The following is a 20,225-nucleotide window of genomic DNA, read 5'->3' as shown; positions in this document are numbered from 1 at the left end:
TTAATGTCAGGTTTAGAAATTACTTTAAAATACTTAACTGGTATTGAACATTCAGTAACAGATGAAAAGATGCAGAAAATGAGAAGGATATCAGAGAATTGTAAGTGGGTATCTCCAATAATATTGCTTTGGCCTTGATGCTTTGTTAACACTGCATCCTCCTGGCTTAAGATGTTTATCAGCACGTTCAGTTACGTGATATAAAATGTTTATAATTCAAGATCTTCCAAACGTAGTGTTTTATTACATTATTCAACTTTTAAAGTTCTTTTGCTCCTTTGGGAAAAAAGCAGATACTGCCTTGATGTGTGTGCCCTGTCCATTTAATTAGAGGCTCAATTAAAATTTCTGTCACTATATTATCACCTTGATATGGAATATTGGTAAATGTTTTAGAAAGTTCGAAAGGCATTCTTTGTTTATGTGTGTGTGTGTGTGTGTGTAAATATCAGGTTGAAATTGTGTTTTTCTCAGGCTTTGCCTTGTAAATTACCTTTGTGTTAATAGGGATTATGTGACCTCAATCAACTTGTGTAACACACAGAGGACTTAAATTCTCAAAGGAAAAGGAATTTGAACACTATTCTATTTTATTTTGAAAGCAATTTTTTTTTTGGTCTTTTTTCCCATTTCTTGGGCCGCTCCCGCGGCATATGGGAGGTTCCCAGGCTAGGGGTCTAATCGGTGCTCGTCCAACAGAGAAACAGCTACCACTTGCTGCGCTTCTCCTGACCGCCAACCACTGTGCAAGTCACTTTGCAATATCATTTTATTTAATTCTTCCCTGTTAGAGGCAGGATGATCCCAATTCCATGCAGGTGGAAAATGCGTTGACACCAAGTAAATACATTCCTTAAGGTAACACTAGTATGGTGCTCAGTTGGGACTGAAACCCAGGTTAAGTATGTTCTTCCCATTACTCTGACCCCAAAAATGGAAATGAAATATCTCAATAATTTGTATTGGTTCTTTTGAATTGAAATGATAATGTTTTAGATAGATTCAATAATGAGTTTCCCACCTTTTCCTTTTTACTGCTACTAGAGAATTTTCTTTTATTGACTGTCGGAAAATTTAAAATTATATATGTGCTTTGCACTTGTGGCTCACCTGTATTTCTTTTGGACAACACCATCCTAGAGCTAGAGATTGCAAGTGTGTGTGTGTGTGTGTGCGTGTGCATGCATGCATGCGTGCATAGGTCAGTGATGTGTGTGTGCCAGATGCATTTTTTTTTTTTTTTTTTTTTTTTACTTTTTTAGGGCCGCAGGTGCAGCATATGGAAATTCCCAGGCTAGGGGTCAAATCGCAGCTGCAGCTGCAGCTGCTGGCCTGCACCACAGCCACAGCAATGCCAGATCTTTAACCCACTGAGCGAGGCCAGGGATCAAACCCGCATCCTCACGGATACCAATTGGGTTCATTACCACTGAGCCACAACAGGAACTTCCACATTCTTCTTTCGGTGTCTCTTGGCATGGCCCATTATACTCCGTGACACTTATAAGGGGGCAGCAGGAGGAAGGGAAGATAGGGGTTTACAAATAAACATTCCCCCTGCATAAGCAAAAAAAAAAGTCACAGCTTTGGAATTAGCCTTATAGAGGAAAGATTGATGTTTGATTATATAGATTGAAGATTCTTACATGTGTTTGTGGGTTAATGTAAGCCACCCTCTGTCACCTAGAAGATGATGTATTAGCTGTGCTCTTGGGGCTCTGGGTGGGAGTTTCAGCTTTTCTGCCTGAAGAAGGGCTATCTGATCCTCATGGTGTTAGTTTTCCAGGGGACCAGTCTGGAAGGTTTCAACTTGATGGAGGTTTAAGAAGTTGTCTTCTATTTTAAACTTGGGTCTCATATTCTGGTATAAACTTAGCAAATCATTCTATAAGGCTAGCATGATTCTAGGTATCCCCAGTATTAGAATTCCTCCTCTTCTGTGCCCCTGATAATGGCTATGTTCTCTCCTACCAGAGTTTAAGCTATTAAAGGTTATTCTGCTTTGAGAGCTCTGAAAGTATTTTCTGGTACCTTCTAGTTACTAATGCAACTGAATTCCTCGCGTAATTGCTTTGATCATAAATCCATATATACTAAGTCTTGTGGGAGTGAGGGTCATCCTTAAATTACCTGTGTTAGAGAAAGAATCTTCACTAGAGTTTCAGTGATAAGTGTTATATTTTATAACTATTTTAATACAGAGATCAGGAACATGACAGCCCCTGGAGAAATGTTGATAAAATGCTAAATTTAAGTACCTTGCTATTTATAAATTTATGAATCCTTACATTTTCTGATCCCCCAATAACTTTATGTAATGATTTTTATTTTTTTTCATTATGGCTGGTTTATAGGGTTCTGTCAGTTTTCTACTGTACAGCATGGTGACCAAGAAGAGGAGAGAAAAAAACCCAATATCTTTGTCTTAAGTTAGTTTTTAGTGTTTACACTACCATTTTAATTACTTGTTTACACAATTGAAGATGACAGATTAGAACTATGTGTGACGAAAGGATTTAGCTTATTTCACATCTGATATTTTTCTTCCTCTATTCCTTCTTTACCACTCTCTTTCAGGTTGTCGATAAATGGGAGAAAATGAGCTCAATACTGGTAGATGACTTTCTTGGAACTGGAACTGAACAAGTACTGCTACTTTTTAAAGACTCCTTGAGTTCAGATTGCCTGAGTTCATTTAAAATAACAAACCTTGACAACATAAACTATTCAGTAAGTTCTGTTTACTTTTTATACATTAAGAACATTTTAGAAAATTTGAGCACTTTAAAGCTTTTGACTTACTCTTTAAATATTTTTGATTTTATACTTTTGGCCCCTCCTTTAAATGTTTTTATTTTATACTTAAAGTAGGCTTTTAGAACTTTAAAAATACATACATTGAATCTTAAATAATACACTGACTCTCCTTTCAACAAGTAATACACTGACTCTCCTTACAAATTGACTGCTTTTGATATAAATTTGGAATATATCTGGTATTCACGCAGGTGACAGTAATACTGTAAATTAACTTTATGATTGCTTCTGAAAAGCACATTTTTATGTCAGTAAACATGATTATACTAGATTTAGGAATGAAATGAAAAACTATTAAAAGAAATAACAGTTCATAATATCTTAAGATTTTGAGCACGAGGGAAATAATACCTTGGAAGTTTCAGATCTATATAAAATATTTCTGAGCCTCAGTTTTTTAGTTAGGAAAATGAGGATAATGTTTCCTTTCTCTTGTTAAGGGACTTTATAAAAACCTAGTAAACTGATACTTTTGAAGCAGTATACAAATGTTAGGTAGGTGGAAATAGTGGTGTGATAGTTTTTCCCCTAGTTTTGAGAAGATGATAGGGAAAATATGTATCTTTTATATAATAGCATGTATCGTGGCACACTGCCTTTTGGATAAACTTTAATAGTATTTTGCTAATCTTAAGGATTTTCAATTTATTCCAAAATTTAATTTTTAGCATATTGTTTTGTTCATTAGAGCCAACCAGTGGATTGCAGTCAAGATGACTTATTTGACAACGAACAAGATAATTGCTCTTTAATGATTCCACCTCTGGAAAGAAGATTGAAAGTTAGTGTCTATGTTTGCTTTTTGCTTTGCTTTTTTGGACTAGTGCTGTTCTAAATGAAGGAAAGAACATTGAAAGAGAGGTCCTTAAACTATAAGCAACTTAGATTGGTGGAAAAAAATGGTACAGGTATCCCTGCTTTTCCATTGCTTTAGGTCACTTTGCTTTATGCCAAGTTGCTTTACACCTCTTTGCTTTTACAAAAGACATACATTAGCACCTGTTTTTGCTAACCAAAAGAAATCTGAAGAGGAGTTTCACTTCTGTGAGAAAGGGTGAAAAGGGAAAGTAGCGCTCAGCATTTGTTTTACAAAGAGCCATTACAGAGGCCTTGGGCATCCCACCCCGCCAGAGGGTCCCAGCCAAGCTGCTTCCCAGCAGTTGCACTCAGCTTCTCAGCATTAAGCCGCTGGAGCTTTGACCTGTGTCTGTGAGCACCTGCACTTTATCTTGGTTTATTTTGTACATCTCTTTCCAAGATGAGTCCTAAGGTAATTGCTTCTTCACTTTACATCGTTTCATAATGGCTTACAAAAAGGCTTCATAGAAGTACTCTACTTTAAGATAGTGGGAGAACCTGTATTTCAAATGATCTATTTACCTCTTTGGTACCTTTGTAAGAACGATTATGACATTACTTATAAATGTATCATTTTTCTTTTTGTAATAAGATTATGTCAATTTAATAAGATAAAATATAAGAAGCTGACTTTTGAAAACATTCTTTCTAGCTTTTAGGATTGGTATACCATTACTCTTTATAGAACAGCAAATGTGATGAATCATGACATGTTCTAAATATGAACAGTTTACCTTCAAGTTTTCCATACAAAGCTCTCTCAAACGGTTTCTGTTTTTTTCCCGAATGTGCAAAGGTAATGCATATTCCCTGTAAAATACTAAGACAGTGCCAATAAATATTAAAAAGAGACTTAACAATTACCTATTATTCCATTACTGCAATATAACCAATTGTAATACTTTGATTTGCATATTTTTTGTTCTTTTTGTTTGTTTGTTTGTCTTTTGTCTTTTTGGGGCCGTACCCTCAGCATATGGAGGTTCCCAGGCTACAGGTTCAATCGGAGCTACAGCTGCCAGCCTATGCCAGAACCACAGCAATGCAGGATCCTAGCCGTGTCTGTGACCTACACAATAGCTCACAACAATGCTAGATCCTTAACTCACTGATCAAAGCCAGGGATTGAACCTGCAACCTCATGGTTCCTAGTCGGATTTGTTTCTATTGCACCACGATGGGAACTCCCTGATTTGCATATTCTTGTAGATATTTTTAATGAATATGTGCAAATTTACATGAAAATGTGTGATTATAAAGTACATGCTCTTATGTAACCTGCTGTTCTTCGTTCATTCATAAAAATTTCCAAATATACAGAAAATTCAGAGAATAGTACAGTGATTATCTCTAGTCCCATGTAGACTCAATTATTGTTTCTTTAAAAAAAACTGTTTGTTGCATCTGTTGGAGCATGTGTGTGTGCATGTACTTGTATTTTTGCAAAACCATTTGAAAGTTACAAATATTATAATAATTCACTTCTATGCATTTTAACAGGAATCTTCTAAAAAAAATGACATTCTCCCATGTTACTCATGTAACATGTAACAAAGGATTAATTTTTCTTCATATAAATATGCATTCTAGGAGTTCCCATTGTGGCTCAGTGGGTTAAGAACCAGACTGTTATCTCTGAGGATGAGGGTTCAATCCTTGGCCTTGCTCAGTAGGTTAAGGATCTAGCCTTGCTGTGAGCTGTGATGTAGGTTGCAGACGTGGCTTGGATCTGGCATTGCTTGTGACTGTGGTATAGGCTGGCAGCTGCAGCTCTGATTGGACCCCTAGCCTGGGAACCTCCATATGCCACAAGTGCAGCCCGAAAAAGCCAAAAAAAACAGTATGCATTCTAAAACAGTATTATTGAGTATACAGTATTATATACAGTATTATTGAGTATACAGTATTATTGAGTATACAGTATTATTGAGTGACCCAACCTCCTCAAAAGGAAATTTGTTATAGCTTAAAATGTGAATCATACATGTCTTTTTACTATTGCAGTTTCACTTCTAGAAATCTGTTCTAAGGCTATACCTATGCATATAAGCAAAGCTGATTTTTAATTTTTTTTGGCTGCCCCTGTGGCATACGGATGTGCCTGGGCCAGGGATCAAACCCGTGCCACAGCAGTGACCCAAGCTAATGCAGTGACACCGCCAGATCCTTCTCTCACTGCTCCATGAGAGAACTCCAGGCAAAGCTGATTTTACAGGAACATTTAAGTAGTATTTATAAACAAAATTCAGTTACAATCTAAATACCCATCATTAGGCGTATGGTAAATAAATTATGGTACAATTGAACTGTGGAATACTAGGCATCTATGAAAAAGTAAGGTAACTCTTTATACTGATTTTTTTTTTTTTTTGCTTTTTTAGGGCCACACCTGCAGCATATGGAAGTTTCCAGGCTAGTGGTGGGATCAGAACTGCAGCTGCTGGCCTACACCACAGCCATAGTAGCATGGGATCCGAGCCGCTCTGTGACCTACACTGCAGCTATGGCAATGCCAGATCCTTAACCCACTAAGTGAGTTCAGGGATTGAACCTGCACCCTCGTGGATACTAGTTGGGTTCATTACTACTGAGACACAACAGGAACTCCTATACTGATTTTTAAAATGATATCAAAATAGTTTAATTTATGAAAGCATGACTTGTAGAAATTCCACTTCTGGTAATATGTCACTTAGTTTATTTGGATCAACTCCCCTGATAAAAGTAAAGTGATAGGAGTTCCTGTCCTGGTGCAGTGGTTAACAAATCTGACTAGGAATCATGAGGTTGCTGGTTCGATCCCTGGCCTTGCTCAGTGGGTTAAGGATCTGGCATTGCCATGAGCTATGGTGTGAGTCGCAGATGTGGCTTGGATCCCGAGTTGCTGTGGCTCTGGCGTAGGCTGGTGGCTACAGCTCCGATTAGACCCCTAGCCTGGGAACCTACATATGCCTCAGGAGCAGCCCTAGAAAAGGCAAAAAAAGACAAAAAACAAAAAACAAAAATTATAGTGATGATTGAAACATGTTTTTAAAATTTTCTTAAAAGCTTCAGAAAGCTGAAAATATAAAAATAAATCAGCAGGCCGAACTCTAAAGGCTAGAACACAGAGATACAAGCAAAACACTGATACTCCTGTTGCCCTGGATGCAGTTGTATTAACCAACAAAGAAAGCGCCCTAGGCACCTGACAGAAACAACATCAAATCCTTTCTCAGAACACACATTTATCCTAGGCATCTTCTCAATCTCACAAGTAATTTTTTAAAGAGAATGAGCCGCCCACAGAATAACTAAGCACATAAAAAAATAAAACATCACGAATAATTATTTACAGAAAATAACAAAATGCCGTTTCTATAAAGTAAAAATATGTTGAAATTAAAAAAAAAACTCGAGATTTTTTTTTTTTAATGGGTCGCAGGTGTGGTATATGAAAGTGCCAGGCCAGGGTTCGAATCGAAGTTCCAGATGCTAGCCTATGCCACAGCCTCAGCCACTCCAGATCCGAGCGACATCTGTGACCTACACTGTAGCTCACGGCAGCACCAGATTCTTAACCCACTGGGTGGGGCCAGAGGTCAAGCCTGCATCCTCATGGATACTAGTCAGGTTCATTTCTGATGAACCACAATAGGAACTCCTCAACAGATGAATTTAACAGTTGACTCAAAGAGATGCAGATAAGCCTACCAGACTGTTAGAAGTATTATCCAGAAGGTAACACAGACACAAGGAAGATAGGAAAAATAGAAGGGAGGCGGGGACATACAGATGAGATATAGTTGAGTGTCTGTCTTGTTTCAAGTATCCATGTGTTACCCCTAGCACTCAACATGGCTAGAAACATTTCTAAGCATTGGAAGGCCTTCTAGATGAACACATCTACCCTTTGCCCCATTTTGCATATGAGGAAATGCCTTGAGGTCCAGAAACAGTAGGTGGCTTGCAGAGCTAGAAGCAGAGTTCAGCTCACTATTCTTCCCCCTGTGAAGTTTATTTCCCAACTGCTCGTTGGAGGGGACACGGAGAGACCAGGACCTTGGAGAAACTTGTGCATCTGTACAGGAATGTTCACAGCAGCGTGGTTCGTATGCTCCACAACTGGGCATAGCCCAGGTGTCCACCAGCAGGAGAATGGAAAGGGGAACTGGTGTAGAGATGCGACGGAAACCAGAGCATAGCGAAAGGTGTGAGCTATAGCTACTAGCCACGGATGGGTGACCCGAACCCAGAACCCATCATGTACAGAACGCTTCCACTTAGAAAAGACTCAAGCAAAACACAGACAGCTAAAAATACTCTCGAGGAGTTCATATCATGATGGTAAAGTGATGAAGACGAGCATGGAAGTTACCTTGAAGGGCCAGGGAAGTGCTGCCCCCAGTGGAGAGAGGTTCGCAATTGGGGGAGGGCCCATGGGGTGCCCCCAAAGAGCTGCTTTTTTTGACCCGGGTGTGATTACATGGGTGTGGACTTCATTGTTAGTCTGTGAACTGTCTGTCTCGTGTACTCTTCTGCACATATGAAAGAGATCACAATGAGAACAAGAAAGCGAGGTTCGGTGCCTCACAGCGCATTTTGTTCCTGCATTTGGTTCCGGGTGGGTTTTATTTGTCTATGGGGAGGAGAAGGAAAGCATTCCCTAACATATACCTGGAAGAGTTCTGGAAAGGTAAACAATCTGTCAGCTGTGCAAATGGGATTGAGGGTCTGGGAAGGGAAGGTGAGGTATCTTTTTATGTTGTTTAAAGTTTTTACCATGGGCTTATTTTCAAAGTTTTATCACAACTGGAAGCCACCTAGAATGTTTTAAGTAGTCCAGCGATTCACCATTTATTCCCGCAGTGGGGGTCATGTTGAAGAGAGTAGGGGAGAGGGCACACTGCTAGTTTCTGAGGGCGCCCTCACTGTCAGTGTGCCCCCGTGGCCCTTTCTTCCACTCCCTGCCCCTCCAGCAGCTTCAGACGTGGCTCTCCACCTTGGGCTGGTTCATCTCCCTTCCCCTTGGTCATGAATTCCTCAGCCCGGGAGTGATGAAGTGCGAGTGATACGGAGCCCACAGAACTAGGTCAAATAGTAGCTAGACACTTTATGTATTTTGTGCAGTGAGGTAAGATACAATTCAGTCTTCACTCTCCAACTTGTATTCATTGATAAAAGGAGGCAGAATTTATCTGCCTTCAAATGTAATTTAAAAGAAAGGCGAAGAGTTCCCTGGTGGCCTAGAGGGTTAGGAACTCAGCGATGTCACTGCTGTGGTGTGGTTTCAGTCCCTGGCCCAGGAACTTCCACATACTGTGGCCAACAATAAGTAAATAAATAAGTAAATAAAAGGCAAATGCAGGTTGCATCTTGTTTTAAATCTAGAAAAGCGTATTCAAAGCTAGATTAGTACCTACAACAGTCTCAGATATCCATCTGAAATGAAGCAGTGCCTAACACTTCAGTGGCAAAATACACTTCAGGAATGTTTCTTCCTTACTACTGAAATCTATTTATCCACTATAATAAAAGGGATGGTTTACCTTCTGCCAGGTTCAGAGCCAGTTTTTTTCTTCTGGTAGTTAAGAGTCGACCCCAGTAGTGGATTTAATAGTACAAAAATAAACTTGTAACAGTTTGGGATCCTTTATGTATTGTCTTCAAGATTTTGCTATAAAGGTTATATGAACAGAATTTCAAGCTGAATCAAATCAAAAGTGAGCATGTCTCTTCATAATGACATTTTTTGAAACAAATTATTTCTTTTTTTTTTTTAGTCCCCCCCCTTTTTTTGGGGGGGGGGCTTTGCCTGAAGCATGTGAAATTTCCTGGGCCAGGGGTTGAACCCACGTCACAGTAGCAACCTGAGTCTCTGGAGTGATAACACCAGATCTTTAACCCACTGTGCCACAAATGAACTCCTGAAACAAATTATTTCATCAAGAAAAACAATTTTCTTGTTGGGGGAGGAGCGTTGTTAGGCCTTGATTTTTATTCGTATTGATTGGACTTATTACTTAATAGTGAAACATGTAAATACATTTGCATTCTCTCAATGCATAAACTAATGCAATTATTTGCTGTGTTATTTTCCTTTCTAATTAGAGATTTGAAATTTATAGATAGAATGGTTTTGCTCTGAGAAGTATTCTTTGCTTTTCTGTAGGAAATGAATTAATAAGCAAATGTGGGGAAATACTGAATTAATACCACATCGGGTTTCATTTGAAATTATGTCTCTGACAATGATTTTTCTTTGTACTTTACAGGTTGGTTTCGTTTCTATTCAGGAATTACAGCAAAATCTCTTGCTTAAGGAAAAAATTCTATCAAAATCTTACAAAGCTTTTACAAACCTTTTTCAAGGGAAAGATGATAGTACACCAAGTGCAAAGGAGGTAAAGTTAATCATGTGACCATTTTATCATTTTATGAAGATCTATAAGCTATCGAAGAATTATTTAAATTGGAATATTGGAATATATTAGAAAGTGCTGCTCAGTGAATCAAGAAACAAAGTGGCAGGATATAATGGTAGGCTTTTATGTCATTGAAAACTATTTGGTTAAAAAAGCCAATATTTTTACCAGTTTGCAAATTACTATTCTTCTGTGGGATATTAAAATAGTCATCAGGAACCTTGGGGAACAAGTCCTTTTGTTTGAAAAAGACTTAACTATTAACCTTTTTTGTTTGAATAGAAATGACTCCTAAATGAATTAGTTAACCCTTGAATAACAGGGAGGTTGGGGCGCTGACGCCCACTGTAGATGAAAGTCCATGAATAATGTCACACTTGGCTGTCTGAATCCCCAGTTCCCCATGCACAGATTCCACCAACTGCAGATGTGTTTGTACTGTCGTGTTTACTGTTGGAAACACTCCTCGTATAGGTGGACCTGCGCAGTTCAAACCAGCTCAAGGGGCAAGTGCCTTTGTTTTCTGACTTCTTCAACAGAGTTTACAGAGTATTATTATAACAGTGACATAATTTCATCAATAATACAATCATTGTTCTTTTGGTCTGTTGCATGGTTCATTTCTAGGGTTATACTGTCGCTCAGTTCCTTTTTTTAGGCTTTATATCTGCTTTTTATAAATTTACTCATGTTTTCTTTGTGGTTGACATCTTAAGAATCTCTTTAGATACCTTGTAGTTACTTATACCAGTATAGTAGTGTAGAAAGTTAACAAAAACTGCTTTGACTTCATAAAAAAAATAGTGTTTATGCACATTCGTTCCATACAGAGAAAGACAGCATAGCAGAATTACAGATAAATCAGTGAAAGCTGGATCTAGAGAAACTTGATGTTGTATTTTATTCCCTGGAGTCACTTTAGTGCCTCGCTCTGACTTCCTTTAAGATTTGCCATTCTTGTCATGGTCTTTGTCCTGTATCTGTATTTCAGTCTTAGCAGTATCAGCTCTGTCTCTTGTTAACTGTGTGCCCTGAGGAAAGGTACTGAACCTCCTTGTGCCTCAGGTTTTCTTTATCTGGAAACATAGATAATAATAATACCACCACCCTTGGGAACAAGAGTTGTTGTGGTAGGTCAACAAATTGATACATGAATACATATAGAACAGTGCCTGACATACTGTAAGCATTCAGTAAGTGTTGTATATTATTATTATCATTACTTCTCCTATTTGTGTTTGAATTATAAATCCATATGTGTGTGGAAATGGGTGAGTATGGCCTGAACTTCAAGAAGAAAATTTTAGTAGTAATCTATCACCTGTCCAAATATAGTTTAATCAGTGTTATTCATAACAAAAGTTTACAGTTACAGATTTGGTGTCAGTCTCTGTTAAGACAAAGATTGGATTGTTTTCAGCATGCCTTGGGCAGGTATTAACAGGTCTGTCTGTCTTTCTTTCTTTCTGTCTGTCTGTCTTTCTTTCTTTCTGTCTTTCTTTCTGTCTCTTTCTTTGTCTCTGTCTCTCTGTCTCTATTTCTTTCTGTCTCTGTCTCTCTCTCTCTCTTTCTTTCTTTTGTCATACCTATGGCATATGGAAGTTCCCAGGCTAGGGGTCGAATCAGACCTGCAGCTGCCGGCTTACGCCACAGCCACAGCAATGCTAGATCCAAGCCACATCTGCAACCTATACCATAGCTTGTGACAACATCAGATCCTTAACCCATTGAATGAGACCAGGGATCCAACCTGCATCCTCATGGATACTAGTTAGGTTCTTAACCCATTGAGCCACAGTGGAAACTCCCAGATTATTTTTCAAAATGGACTCCAGGTTTGCCTCTCTGCTGGCTCTGTGTAGAGTACCCAGAGCCTTGTTTATATTCTGGCCATGCTTCTTGATCTGAGTAGATAGTAAATTATATGTTTTATAAATTTTATTTTAGTGAATTATATCTAATGTATAATATGTCATTATGATAACTTATTCTAAAATATATAAGGAATAAGGCCTAGCCAAAAGCCTATTTACCTTTTTTTTTTTTTTTTTTAGTTTTGCTACATTTGGTAGTTTTTTTTGTAATCAGTTATTTAAACCTATTTTTCTATAAGGACTATCTTGTTACTCTTTGTGGCAAAGAAGAAAATCCTGTCTGTACCTCTGATGAAAAGTTGTCAGAAAATTTTCAAGATTCAAAACAGTTAGTAGAGAAGATATGGTATCGTGTAATAGAAGATAGCTTGGTTGTTGGCGTGAAAACCACATCTTCTTTGAAGGTGTAAGTAAATTCTAACATGATAACATCCCGATGCTCTAAAACAGCACTGTCCTCCACAAATAGAATGCATGCCACATGAGTCATCCTAAATCTTCTAGTAGCCATATACAAATAGAAACAAGTGAAATTATTTTTTAATACTCTCACATCAAAGACATTATTTTGCTGATGGGTAAGCAATATTCTGTATTAAGATGCAGATTTTATTCAAGTTATTTAGAAGAGTATAAAATGCGGTTTTTACTTTAGAGGTATTTCATTGTAAATATTACCAAACTCAACTCTGTTTAACAAACGAGTGGTTTTTTTCTTGTTGAAGAAGGGAGGAAAATCTACCTCGAAATAAAATACAGGCATTATCCCACCTTCCCTTTCCCTTAAAAATTTTACTTTCCTAAAGTCCAGCATGTTTACATTGGTTCTGTTTTCCTGTCTCAAGCGAAGTGCCATTACATGATCTTTAAAAAGGTGTTTGGCTTTTATACTTAATTTTCTGATGCATTTTACATTTGAAATTGTTTCTTAGGAAAGGAGAGAATAAAAAGTTGTTGTTTGCATGACTTTTAATTATCTGTTTGACTGTTGAGAATGAACTTTTAGACTAAACTGAGGCCTGTGTTTTTTACAGGTCCCTGAGTCACGTGACTTTATCACTGTCAATGCATCGAGCCTGTAACTCCAGCTTTCCAGGTATTAAGTGTCAAAATAGGGTGCTCCAGTTGAATAGGAATTCTTCCCCACCACCATGCCTAGTGCCGTATGAAGTACGATCAGAGGTAAAAAGAATCAAGTTGAGTGTTGATAGTGAGCAAGAGGAAGAGAAGAAGGAAAGCCTTGTTTGTGAGCAGCCCTCTGAGAAAGACTGCGTACAGATGATTACTGCTGTGACATCTCTTTCGCCGCTTTTAGCATTCAGTAATTTTTGTTGCATAGTGCTGCTACAAATTAGAGAGAGAGAGAATGCGAACTATTCCAAAGTTCATTATGTTCACTGTGGCAGAATTTTTTTAAGTCTAGAAGATCTTTCAAGTGGGAAATACCTGCTGACATTTCCAAAGAAGAAACCTTTAGGTAATTTTTATGGGTAACTTTTAAATCATATACCTAATGGAATCAGAAAATTTTAAGCACGTTCTTTATGTGATAATGGACAGAGTTTAATCACAGTGATTTGTGACATGTTTTTGCCGTAGAACACATGGAAGATCTCTTTGCACTTCTTGCTGTGTTGCACAGAGCTTGTTTTCAGATTACATCACGCAGCTATGCTCTGACTTCAGTGAAGTCATGGCTCCTAGAGCACATGGAATGTGAAGTAATCAAGGAATTTCCAGAAGTTTGCTTTTGCAAAAGGCCAGGAAATTTCTATGGAACATTCTTCAGCTGGAAAGAAAGAACACCATTTGAAGGGATTTTAATAGTCTACTTCAGGTAATGCACATCACGTTGGAATTGGTCCAGGAAGTTTGTGTGTGCGTGCGCACGCATGCATGTGCGCGTGTTCATGTGTGTGTGTGTGTGTGTGTGTGTGTGTATGTGGACATGTGCCTACTGGGATCACCACGTTAGTGTTCCATGCCATTGTGGGACATGTCCAGGTGATTACCTGGTATATTGTGAATAAAGGGCTGATCTCATTTAGAAAATAAAGCTATTTTAATTTTTGTTATTGGCTTTTGGTAGGGTTTGCTTAGGGCCTAATAATTATTTTAAGATTTCCCTTTACTGCTTCCCCACAATGAAATTTTAAAAGCAGAATTTTGATCTTATTAGAGAAAATGTAATCAGGAAGCAAACCTTGTTCAATGACTTGGATGTATAGTTATTTTGTCTGTTACCACGGGGGGTTGATTCAGGACCCTGGTGGACACCAGAGTCCACAGATGATCAAGGCCCTTATATAAAACAGACTGTACTGTTACAGTCCATCCTCCACATCCATGAGTTACGCATCCATGCGTCCGATGAACCGCAGGGCCAAATGTATTTGGTTGCTACAGTCTGAATTATATCCATGACCACATGCATGCATTGGTGCTTCTATTCATCACTAGAGGGTTTATAAATGAATATTAATTGATTACTACAGTATGTTGTACTTGACCGTTTTGAGCTGTCCTGAGTTTTGTAATACTGTTTTTAATTTTCTTAATTCCAGGAATCAGACAGTTTTGTTCCAGTGCCTTCATAATCTCAGCAGAGTTCTCCCTGTAAACAGTTTCTTCAAAAATCTAAAATTAGGAAGCGAAGATATCCTAATTGATCATTTGACGTTAGCTTTGGAGAAGGAATTGGTTACCCTTGGTTCTCTTTCTTCTGCCTCAGCTAAGGTTGAGAGCAACTTGGTACAGAGCTCTGAAGCAAGCGAAGAAAAGAGTAGTAATGTGGCTGCTTCATCAGACAGAGAGGAACGCATCCATCTCTACAGAGAAGAACTTCAGAGAGAAAAGCAGCAAACATTGGGGACGAACCTAAATGTGAGTGGTGCCCTTTACAGAGAAATGACTTTGAAATTAGCTGAGGTTCAGCTGAAATCAGACCTTGCTGCCCAGAAACTGACTGATTTATAATTACCGTCTCAATTTGGTTATATTTTAGAATAATTTTTCCCTTCCAGAATGTTTTGGTTCTACTCGTTTTCATTTTCCTTGATAGGCCTGCTCTGCAAAAATAAAGATTGAGGTTTATTGTAGGATCCTTGGTTTTGAAGATGCACAGAAGAGCTTGCTTTAGAGCAGCATTTCTCAACTGGGCTCATTTTGCCCCTGGGGTGTTTGACTATGTCTGGGGATGGTTTTTGGTTGTCAGAAGCAGTGGCAGGAGCGTGAGGGGCAGGGGGAGAGGGGTGCTGTTTGAATCTAGCGGGTTGAGCTGCTGTTAAACTTCCTCCTCAGCACAGAACAGCTCCACAACAAAGACTGTCCCAGCCCTAATGTGAGTAGTGCTGAGGTGGAGAAATCCTGCCTTAGAGTTACCACTTGGTGAGGACCCAAGCGATTATTTTATTCTAAATCTTTAAAAAACTTACATAGTCCTTAGTCATACTCTGCTTAGTAAAAACCTAGCATATAGACATCAGTTTCAAACAGATAAACATGATTGTCAAAGTTCCTGTAAACGTCGAGCCCCTGTGGAAATTTAAATGGAAGAGTGTCTAGGTGAGACCATTAAAATAGACACATTGGAAACCTTTATTAAGTTAAATTTTATTAGAAAACGTCTCTGAAATTGTGTCAGTCTGTAGGCATGTGAAAAATTTTAGGGCTTTTCTTTGAAAAGCATCTCTCTTTCAAAAGGCTAAGCATACCTCACAGGTCACTATTTTTAAAAAATTGAAAATGCCTTTAAAGCCATCTGTAATTCCAATTCTAGGCAAAGGTAAAATACAAAATTCTAAGATAAAGAATATAGCACGCCTTGGGGACTGAGAAATTTAAAAAATAAGTGAAAATTCACTTCAGTTAAGTGATTTTTAAGGGTTCCAATGAGGCATTTCAAAGGCATAAAAATTCAACTTTCTTTTCACAACAATAAGAATTCTGGAGTAATAAGAGAATGTCAGGAGAAAGGCAAAGACACAAAAGAGTATGGGCCAAAAAGAATGTTTCTAATCCTTTTTGCTATAAAGTCCTTAAGTGAGATAGAGGTTTCTGTCTCTGTGAAGGAAATCAAGATGATTATAGAAAGTGGCCTTTCATGCTTGCTGTAATGAAATGCTAATTTCCCTCACACCTCAGAAGCCCTTGTCCCTAACGATCTGGTGATGCAGGTGGGTTTTCGCCTTGTGGTTGTTGTGGTTATTTCGTTTTGTGGTTATTGTCTTGTCTTGGTTTTTATGACTGTCTGTATAATGGGCTATCTCTTTTTTTAGAGATCCATTACAAATTGAGGTAGAACTCTATATCTCCATTTCTATGAAATGTCAATGGAATATTTCAGGCTTTCTGGAAATGGAAATGAGATAATTTGGGAATTAATTGTGGAAATCTTGAAGCATTGTGTATCAGTTGATACAGTGAAACTGGCCCGTGACATGTTCTGAAAGAGAAACTAGGTAGAAAATAGAATAACTAAATTGTAAAATGGAGGCTGTCAGAAAACTAAACCAAAGTTTAGTTTTATCTGTAGGAAGGTTGGGATAGTTTGAAAAAAAAAAAAAAAAGGAAAGAAAATAGCATATTGCTTATTTTTATTTATAAAAGCAACCAAAAGGTATTAATCTATATGTACCAGATAACCTCTTCACAAGTGAACTTTGTACTCCAGTATAATTTTTATACTTACTACAGACTAGAAAAGCCATGCTTTGCTGTTATTATTCAGTTGTGTTTGTCTCTGTAGTCATACCCCTTTGACCACTTCATCAAGAATCTGAGGCTCCCCTCAAGATTTTGTCCTCCCAAAAGGGAACCTTCTACACTGTTTTGGGGAGTATAAATTGGTGCAGCCACTGTGTAAAAACAGTATGGAGGTTCCTGCAAAAACTAAAAATGCAGTTGCCCTGTGATCCAGCAATCCAACTCTTGAGCATCTATCCAGATAAAACTCTAATTCGAAAAGATACATTCACCCATATGTTAACAGCAGCACTATTTACAACAGCCAAGACATGGAAACAACCCCAGTGTCTACCTACAGATGAATGGATAAAGAAGATGTGGTACGTACACAATGGAATATTACTCAGCCATAAAAAAGAATAATACCATTTGTAGCAACATGGATGGACTTAGAGATTATTATACTAAGTGAAGTAAGTTAGACAAAGACAAGTACCATATGACATCACTTGTATGTAGAATCTAAAATATGATGCAAATGAACTTATTTACAAAACAGAAACAGACTCAGAGACTTTGAAAACAAACTTATGGTGACCAAAAAGAAAGCGAGGGGAAGGATCACTTAGGAGTTTGGGATTAGCAGATACAAACTACTACATATTAAATAAACAACAAGGTTCTACTGTAGCACAAGGAACTATATTCAATATCTTGTAATATCCTGTAATGTGCTGTATACCAGAAGCTAACACAACACTGTAAATTAACTATACTTCACTTAAAAACAAAACCCAAAAAACCTGCCATCTCAAATCCATGCTGCTTAAGTGGAAATAAGTTTTGTTTTGGAACAGAATCCTCCAGTCTCCAGACACAAGGTTTTGTGTTGGCCTCCTGATCCCTTAACTAAGGAATGTGTGCCTGCCAGCTTTGGTAGGGTATTACTCAGTTTGGTGACAGGTTGAGGGAAGGGAGAGGAGATGTAAGATTTAGTGACAATCAACTATATACCAAACAGTAAGCTTGAAACCACACACACACACACACACATGCATGCACAAACATATTAATATCCTGATCTATATGTATATATGGTTTAATCCTTCTTGGCAGCTCATTAGTGTTGTTCCCAGTATGAAAAAAAAAAAGATTAAACCCAGTTAAGGGGTTGCATGCAAGCAGCCTCATCCTGTGTTCCTGTTACACATTTTTTCAAAATCAGCAGACCCTTTAAGAATTCTAATCTTATAAAAGTGAATCTTTTATTGTCCTGATAACACCACGTGGAATGACCAGTCAGGTTTTTCCCAGTCTCAGAAAGGAAAAGATCTAATTAACTTATTTTCTTGTTGGCTCTTCCCAATAAAATCAAAACTTTGTTTCATTTCTTTTTTTTTCTCCCTAAACTTAGCTACTACCAGATATTGAGAGGTATCCTTTCTCTTGTTTTTAAATTATGAAAACATTACTTTCTATCCTAAGAATCTGAGAGTAAGAGCCCTTTCTTGGATAATCCCATCTGGAGAACTTTGGGCTTTTACTGCTAAAGTCAGTATGGTGCAGTGGAAAGAATGCTGAACCATAACCAATACATTTAGTTGAGTCCCTCAGTTATTTGTTCCGTTTTTGCTTTCTGGGTTTCCTGGAGAGGTTTCTTGAGTTGCTTACTGCCCCAACACCATAGCCCTATGCTGTGAAATCCTACGGTATTGAGTATCTTCATTGCTCTGTTGGCGTGGCGCTTTCCAGGATCTGATTTCAGTAATCCTGCCTTGCCTTTTTATTCAGGAGGGAAGCAGCCACTATTCAGGTAGCGAATGTTCATAAGGACAGAAAACCAGACACCTACTGTGCCCTCACCGTGTAGATTTTGCCTGTGCTCCCCTTATGAGCAGCTCTACTGGACAAACGTGCCTGTGTGTATAACTGCAGGTCAATAGAATAGTTCTGAGTTCAGCTTGGAAAATTCTTTAGGAACTTTAACTTCACCTTGGATGATCCTTTCCCTGTGGCATCGGTCACTTACCCAAAGGTGTAAGTAGTGTTCTGGGCCAGTAAAGCATACTCTTAATAACCAGCCAAAGCGTTTGTCTCTAGGTACCACATCTATCAGAGTGGGAGACAAGTGTGATGCACTGTATGCATTACCTGTTCGACATCGACTTCCTCTTTTTCTCATACCAGAGCTGTCATTTTGCATAAAAAACTTCCTACCCGCCATTCATGTGATTGGACAAGCGGACTCCACCCTGAGTTCTAGAGGTTGGTCCTGACTACATTTAGCCAGTTAGTGTAAGACATTTCCCTGGCAGCTCTTTCTGGTCTGAGCTGGGCACAAAACCTAAATTGGGCTTCATTGGATGGAGGGCCAGGGCTTGGTTCTTCCCTTCAGTCTGCTTAGGAAAAGGCTCTTCCTGTTCTGCTGGAATTAGGTGGCCCTAACTTGAAAAGCTGAGAGTTATAATCACAGGAAATTAGGCTTTAGATTGACACTGTAGACTGCAGAATTATTTTGTCGTGTCCCTGAATCAAACCTAAATCTCACCCTTTCCTGGGACCGCCTATTCGGGAAAAAAAAAAAAAAATTATGACCGGAATCAAGGTTTCTATTATTTGCTGCTGAAATCATTTCTCACTGCTAGAAAGGGGATAAAGAATCCCACAGAACGAAGCTGCCTGTCTGCACATGTGCGGTCCCAGGACAGGAACCTTTTACTCCAGAAACAGAGTGCTCGCACCTGCTAAAAGTGTAGGAAAGGCAGTTAATTCCCTACTGGCCTAGTGCTTAGTGCTGAGCACATTCACCACTGTGTGGGTTCAATCCCTGGTCTGGAAACAGATCCCACATCAAGCTGGGGCCAATAAACAACAACTGAGAGACCAAAAAAAGTGTAGGGAGGAGCTGCCCCTCCTTGTCTGCGTCTCCCACTCTGTTCATTTCTGAGCAGTGGCTCAATAGGCTGCTTTCCTGTTTCATTTGGGGTTTTTTTGTTGTTGCTTTTTTAAGTTTATACTTCAAATAAACTCATACCTGATAGTAGTTTATATCTGAGATAAGCTGTATTTTTTTTAAAAAAAATTCTTCATCTTTTCTCTATTCCTTAGCTTTCCTCTGTTGTTACACTAGGCCACTTGTTTAATTATGCCTTCCTTCTTGGGTTAGAGGTATGTGTCAGATTATTTAACCTATTTCTCCATATTTCCTGTTTTAGAACATGAAATTATAAATGTCAGGACTGTCTGTATTGTGCTTCTTAGATAGCAGGAGAATTCAGACTTGCACTTCAATCCTGACAGTTGTTCTCATATACTCAGCTATAGCTTCTCCAATGGGAAGAGAAAGGAATCTTGACCAATTTTGATTATTCTAGGAGTCTTTGTGCTAGGAAAAATGAATGTGATGCTGTGGGACTGTTTTGGAAATAGAATAGTTTTGCTCTGTCAGAAGAGATGCACACCTTTATTGATTTAGAGCTTACAGCCTTTTTAAAGGCAACAAATACGTGCTAGAACGTGAGTGATTGCCTTTTAATATATATACTGGGAAGCAAAAGAATCTTCCTAAAGTTCAGTCTAATCTCAT

At 38.4% G+C, this 20,225-nt stretch overlaps 1 protein-coding gene across 50 annotated transcripts in view; it reads left to right on the top strand.

Moving 5' to 3' along the window:
• Positions 1-20,225, top strand: part of FANCB (FA complementation group B) — a 742,096-nt gene that overhangs the window by 7,474 nt on the left and 714,397 nt on the right. For 32 of the 50 annotated variants that reach the window (XR_014835726.1, XR_014835725.1, XR_014835741.1 and 29 more), the window contains exons 3-9: positions 2,578-2,730; positions 3,506-3,598; positions 9,930-10,058; positions 12,193-12,359; positions 12,988-13,430; positions 13,553-13,790; positions 14,518-14,836. Coding sequence is in view for 6 of the 50 variants with exons in the window: in XM_085008540.1 (XP_084864666.1) it covers positions 2,578-2,730; positions 3,506-3,598; positions 9,930-10,058; positions 12,193-12,359; positions 12,988-13,430; positions 13,553-13,790; positions 14,518-14,836 (1,542 nt within the window). In the remaining 44 variants the exon portion in view is untranslated. Of the gene's footprint in view, positions 1-2,577; positions 2,731-3,505; positions 3,599-9,929; positions 10,195-12,192; positions 12,360-12,987; positions 13,431-13,552; positions 13,791-14,517; positions 15,052-20,225 lie in introns of those variants that run through there. The other 18 variants (XR_014835754.1, XR_014835751.1, XR_014835756.1 and 15 more) reach the window with 4 other exon arrangements.

Source organism: Sus scrofa, chromosome X, assembly GCF_054392235.1.
Source record: "Sus scrofa isolate SSC_HxYL_T2T_F1_AM1 chromosome X, Sscrofa_HxYL_maternal_Yorkshire_Landrace_v2.0, whole genome shotgun sequence".
Classification (NCBI taxonomy): Eukaryota; Metazoa; Chordata; class Mammalia; order Artiodactyla; family Suidae; genus Sus; species Sus scrofa.
This window is presented reverse-complemented; position numbering and strand designations above follow the sequence as displayed.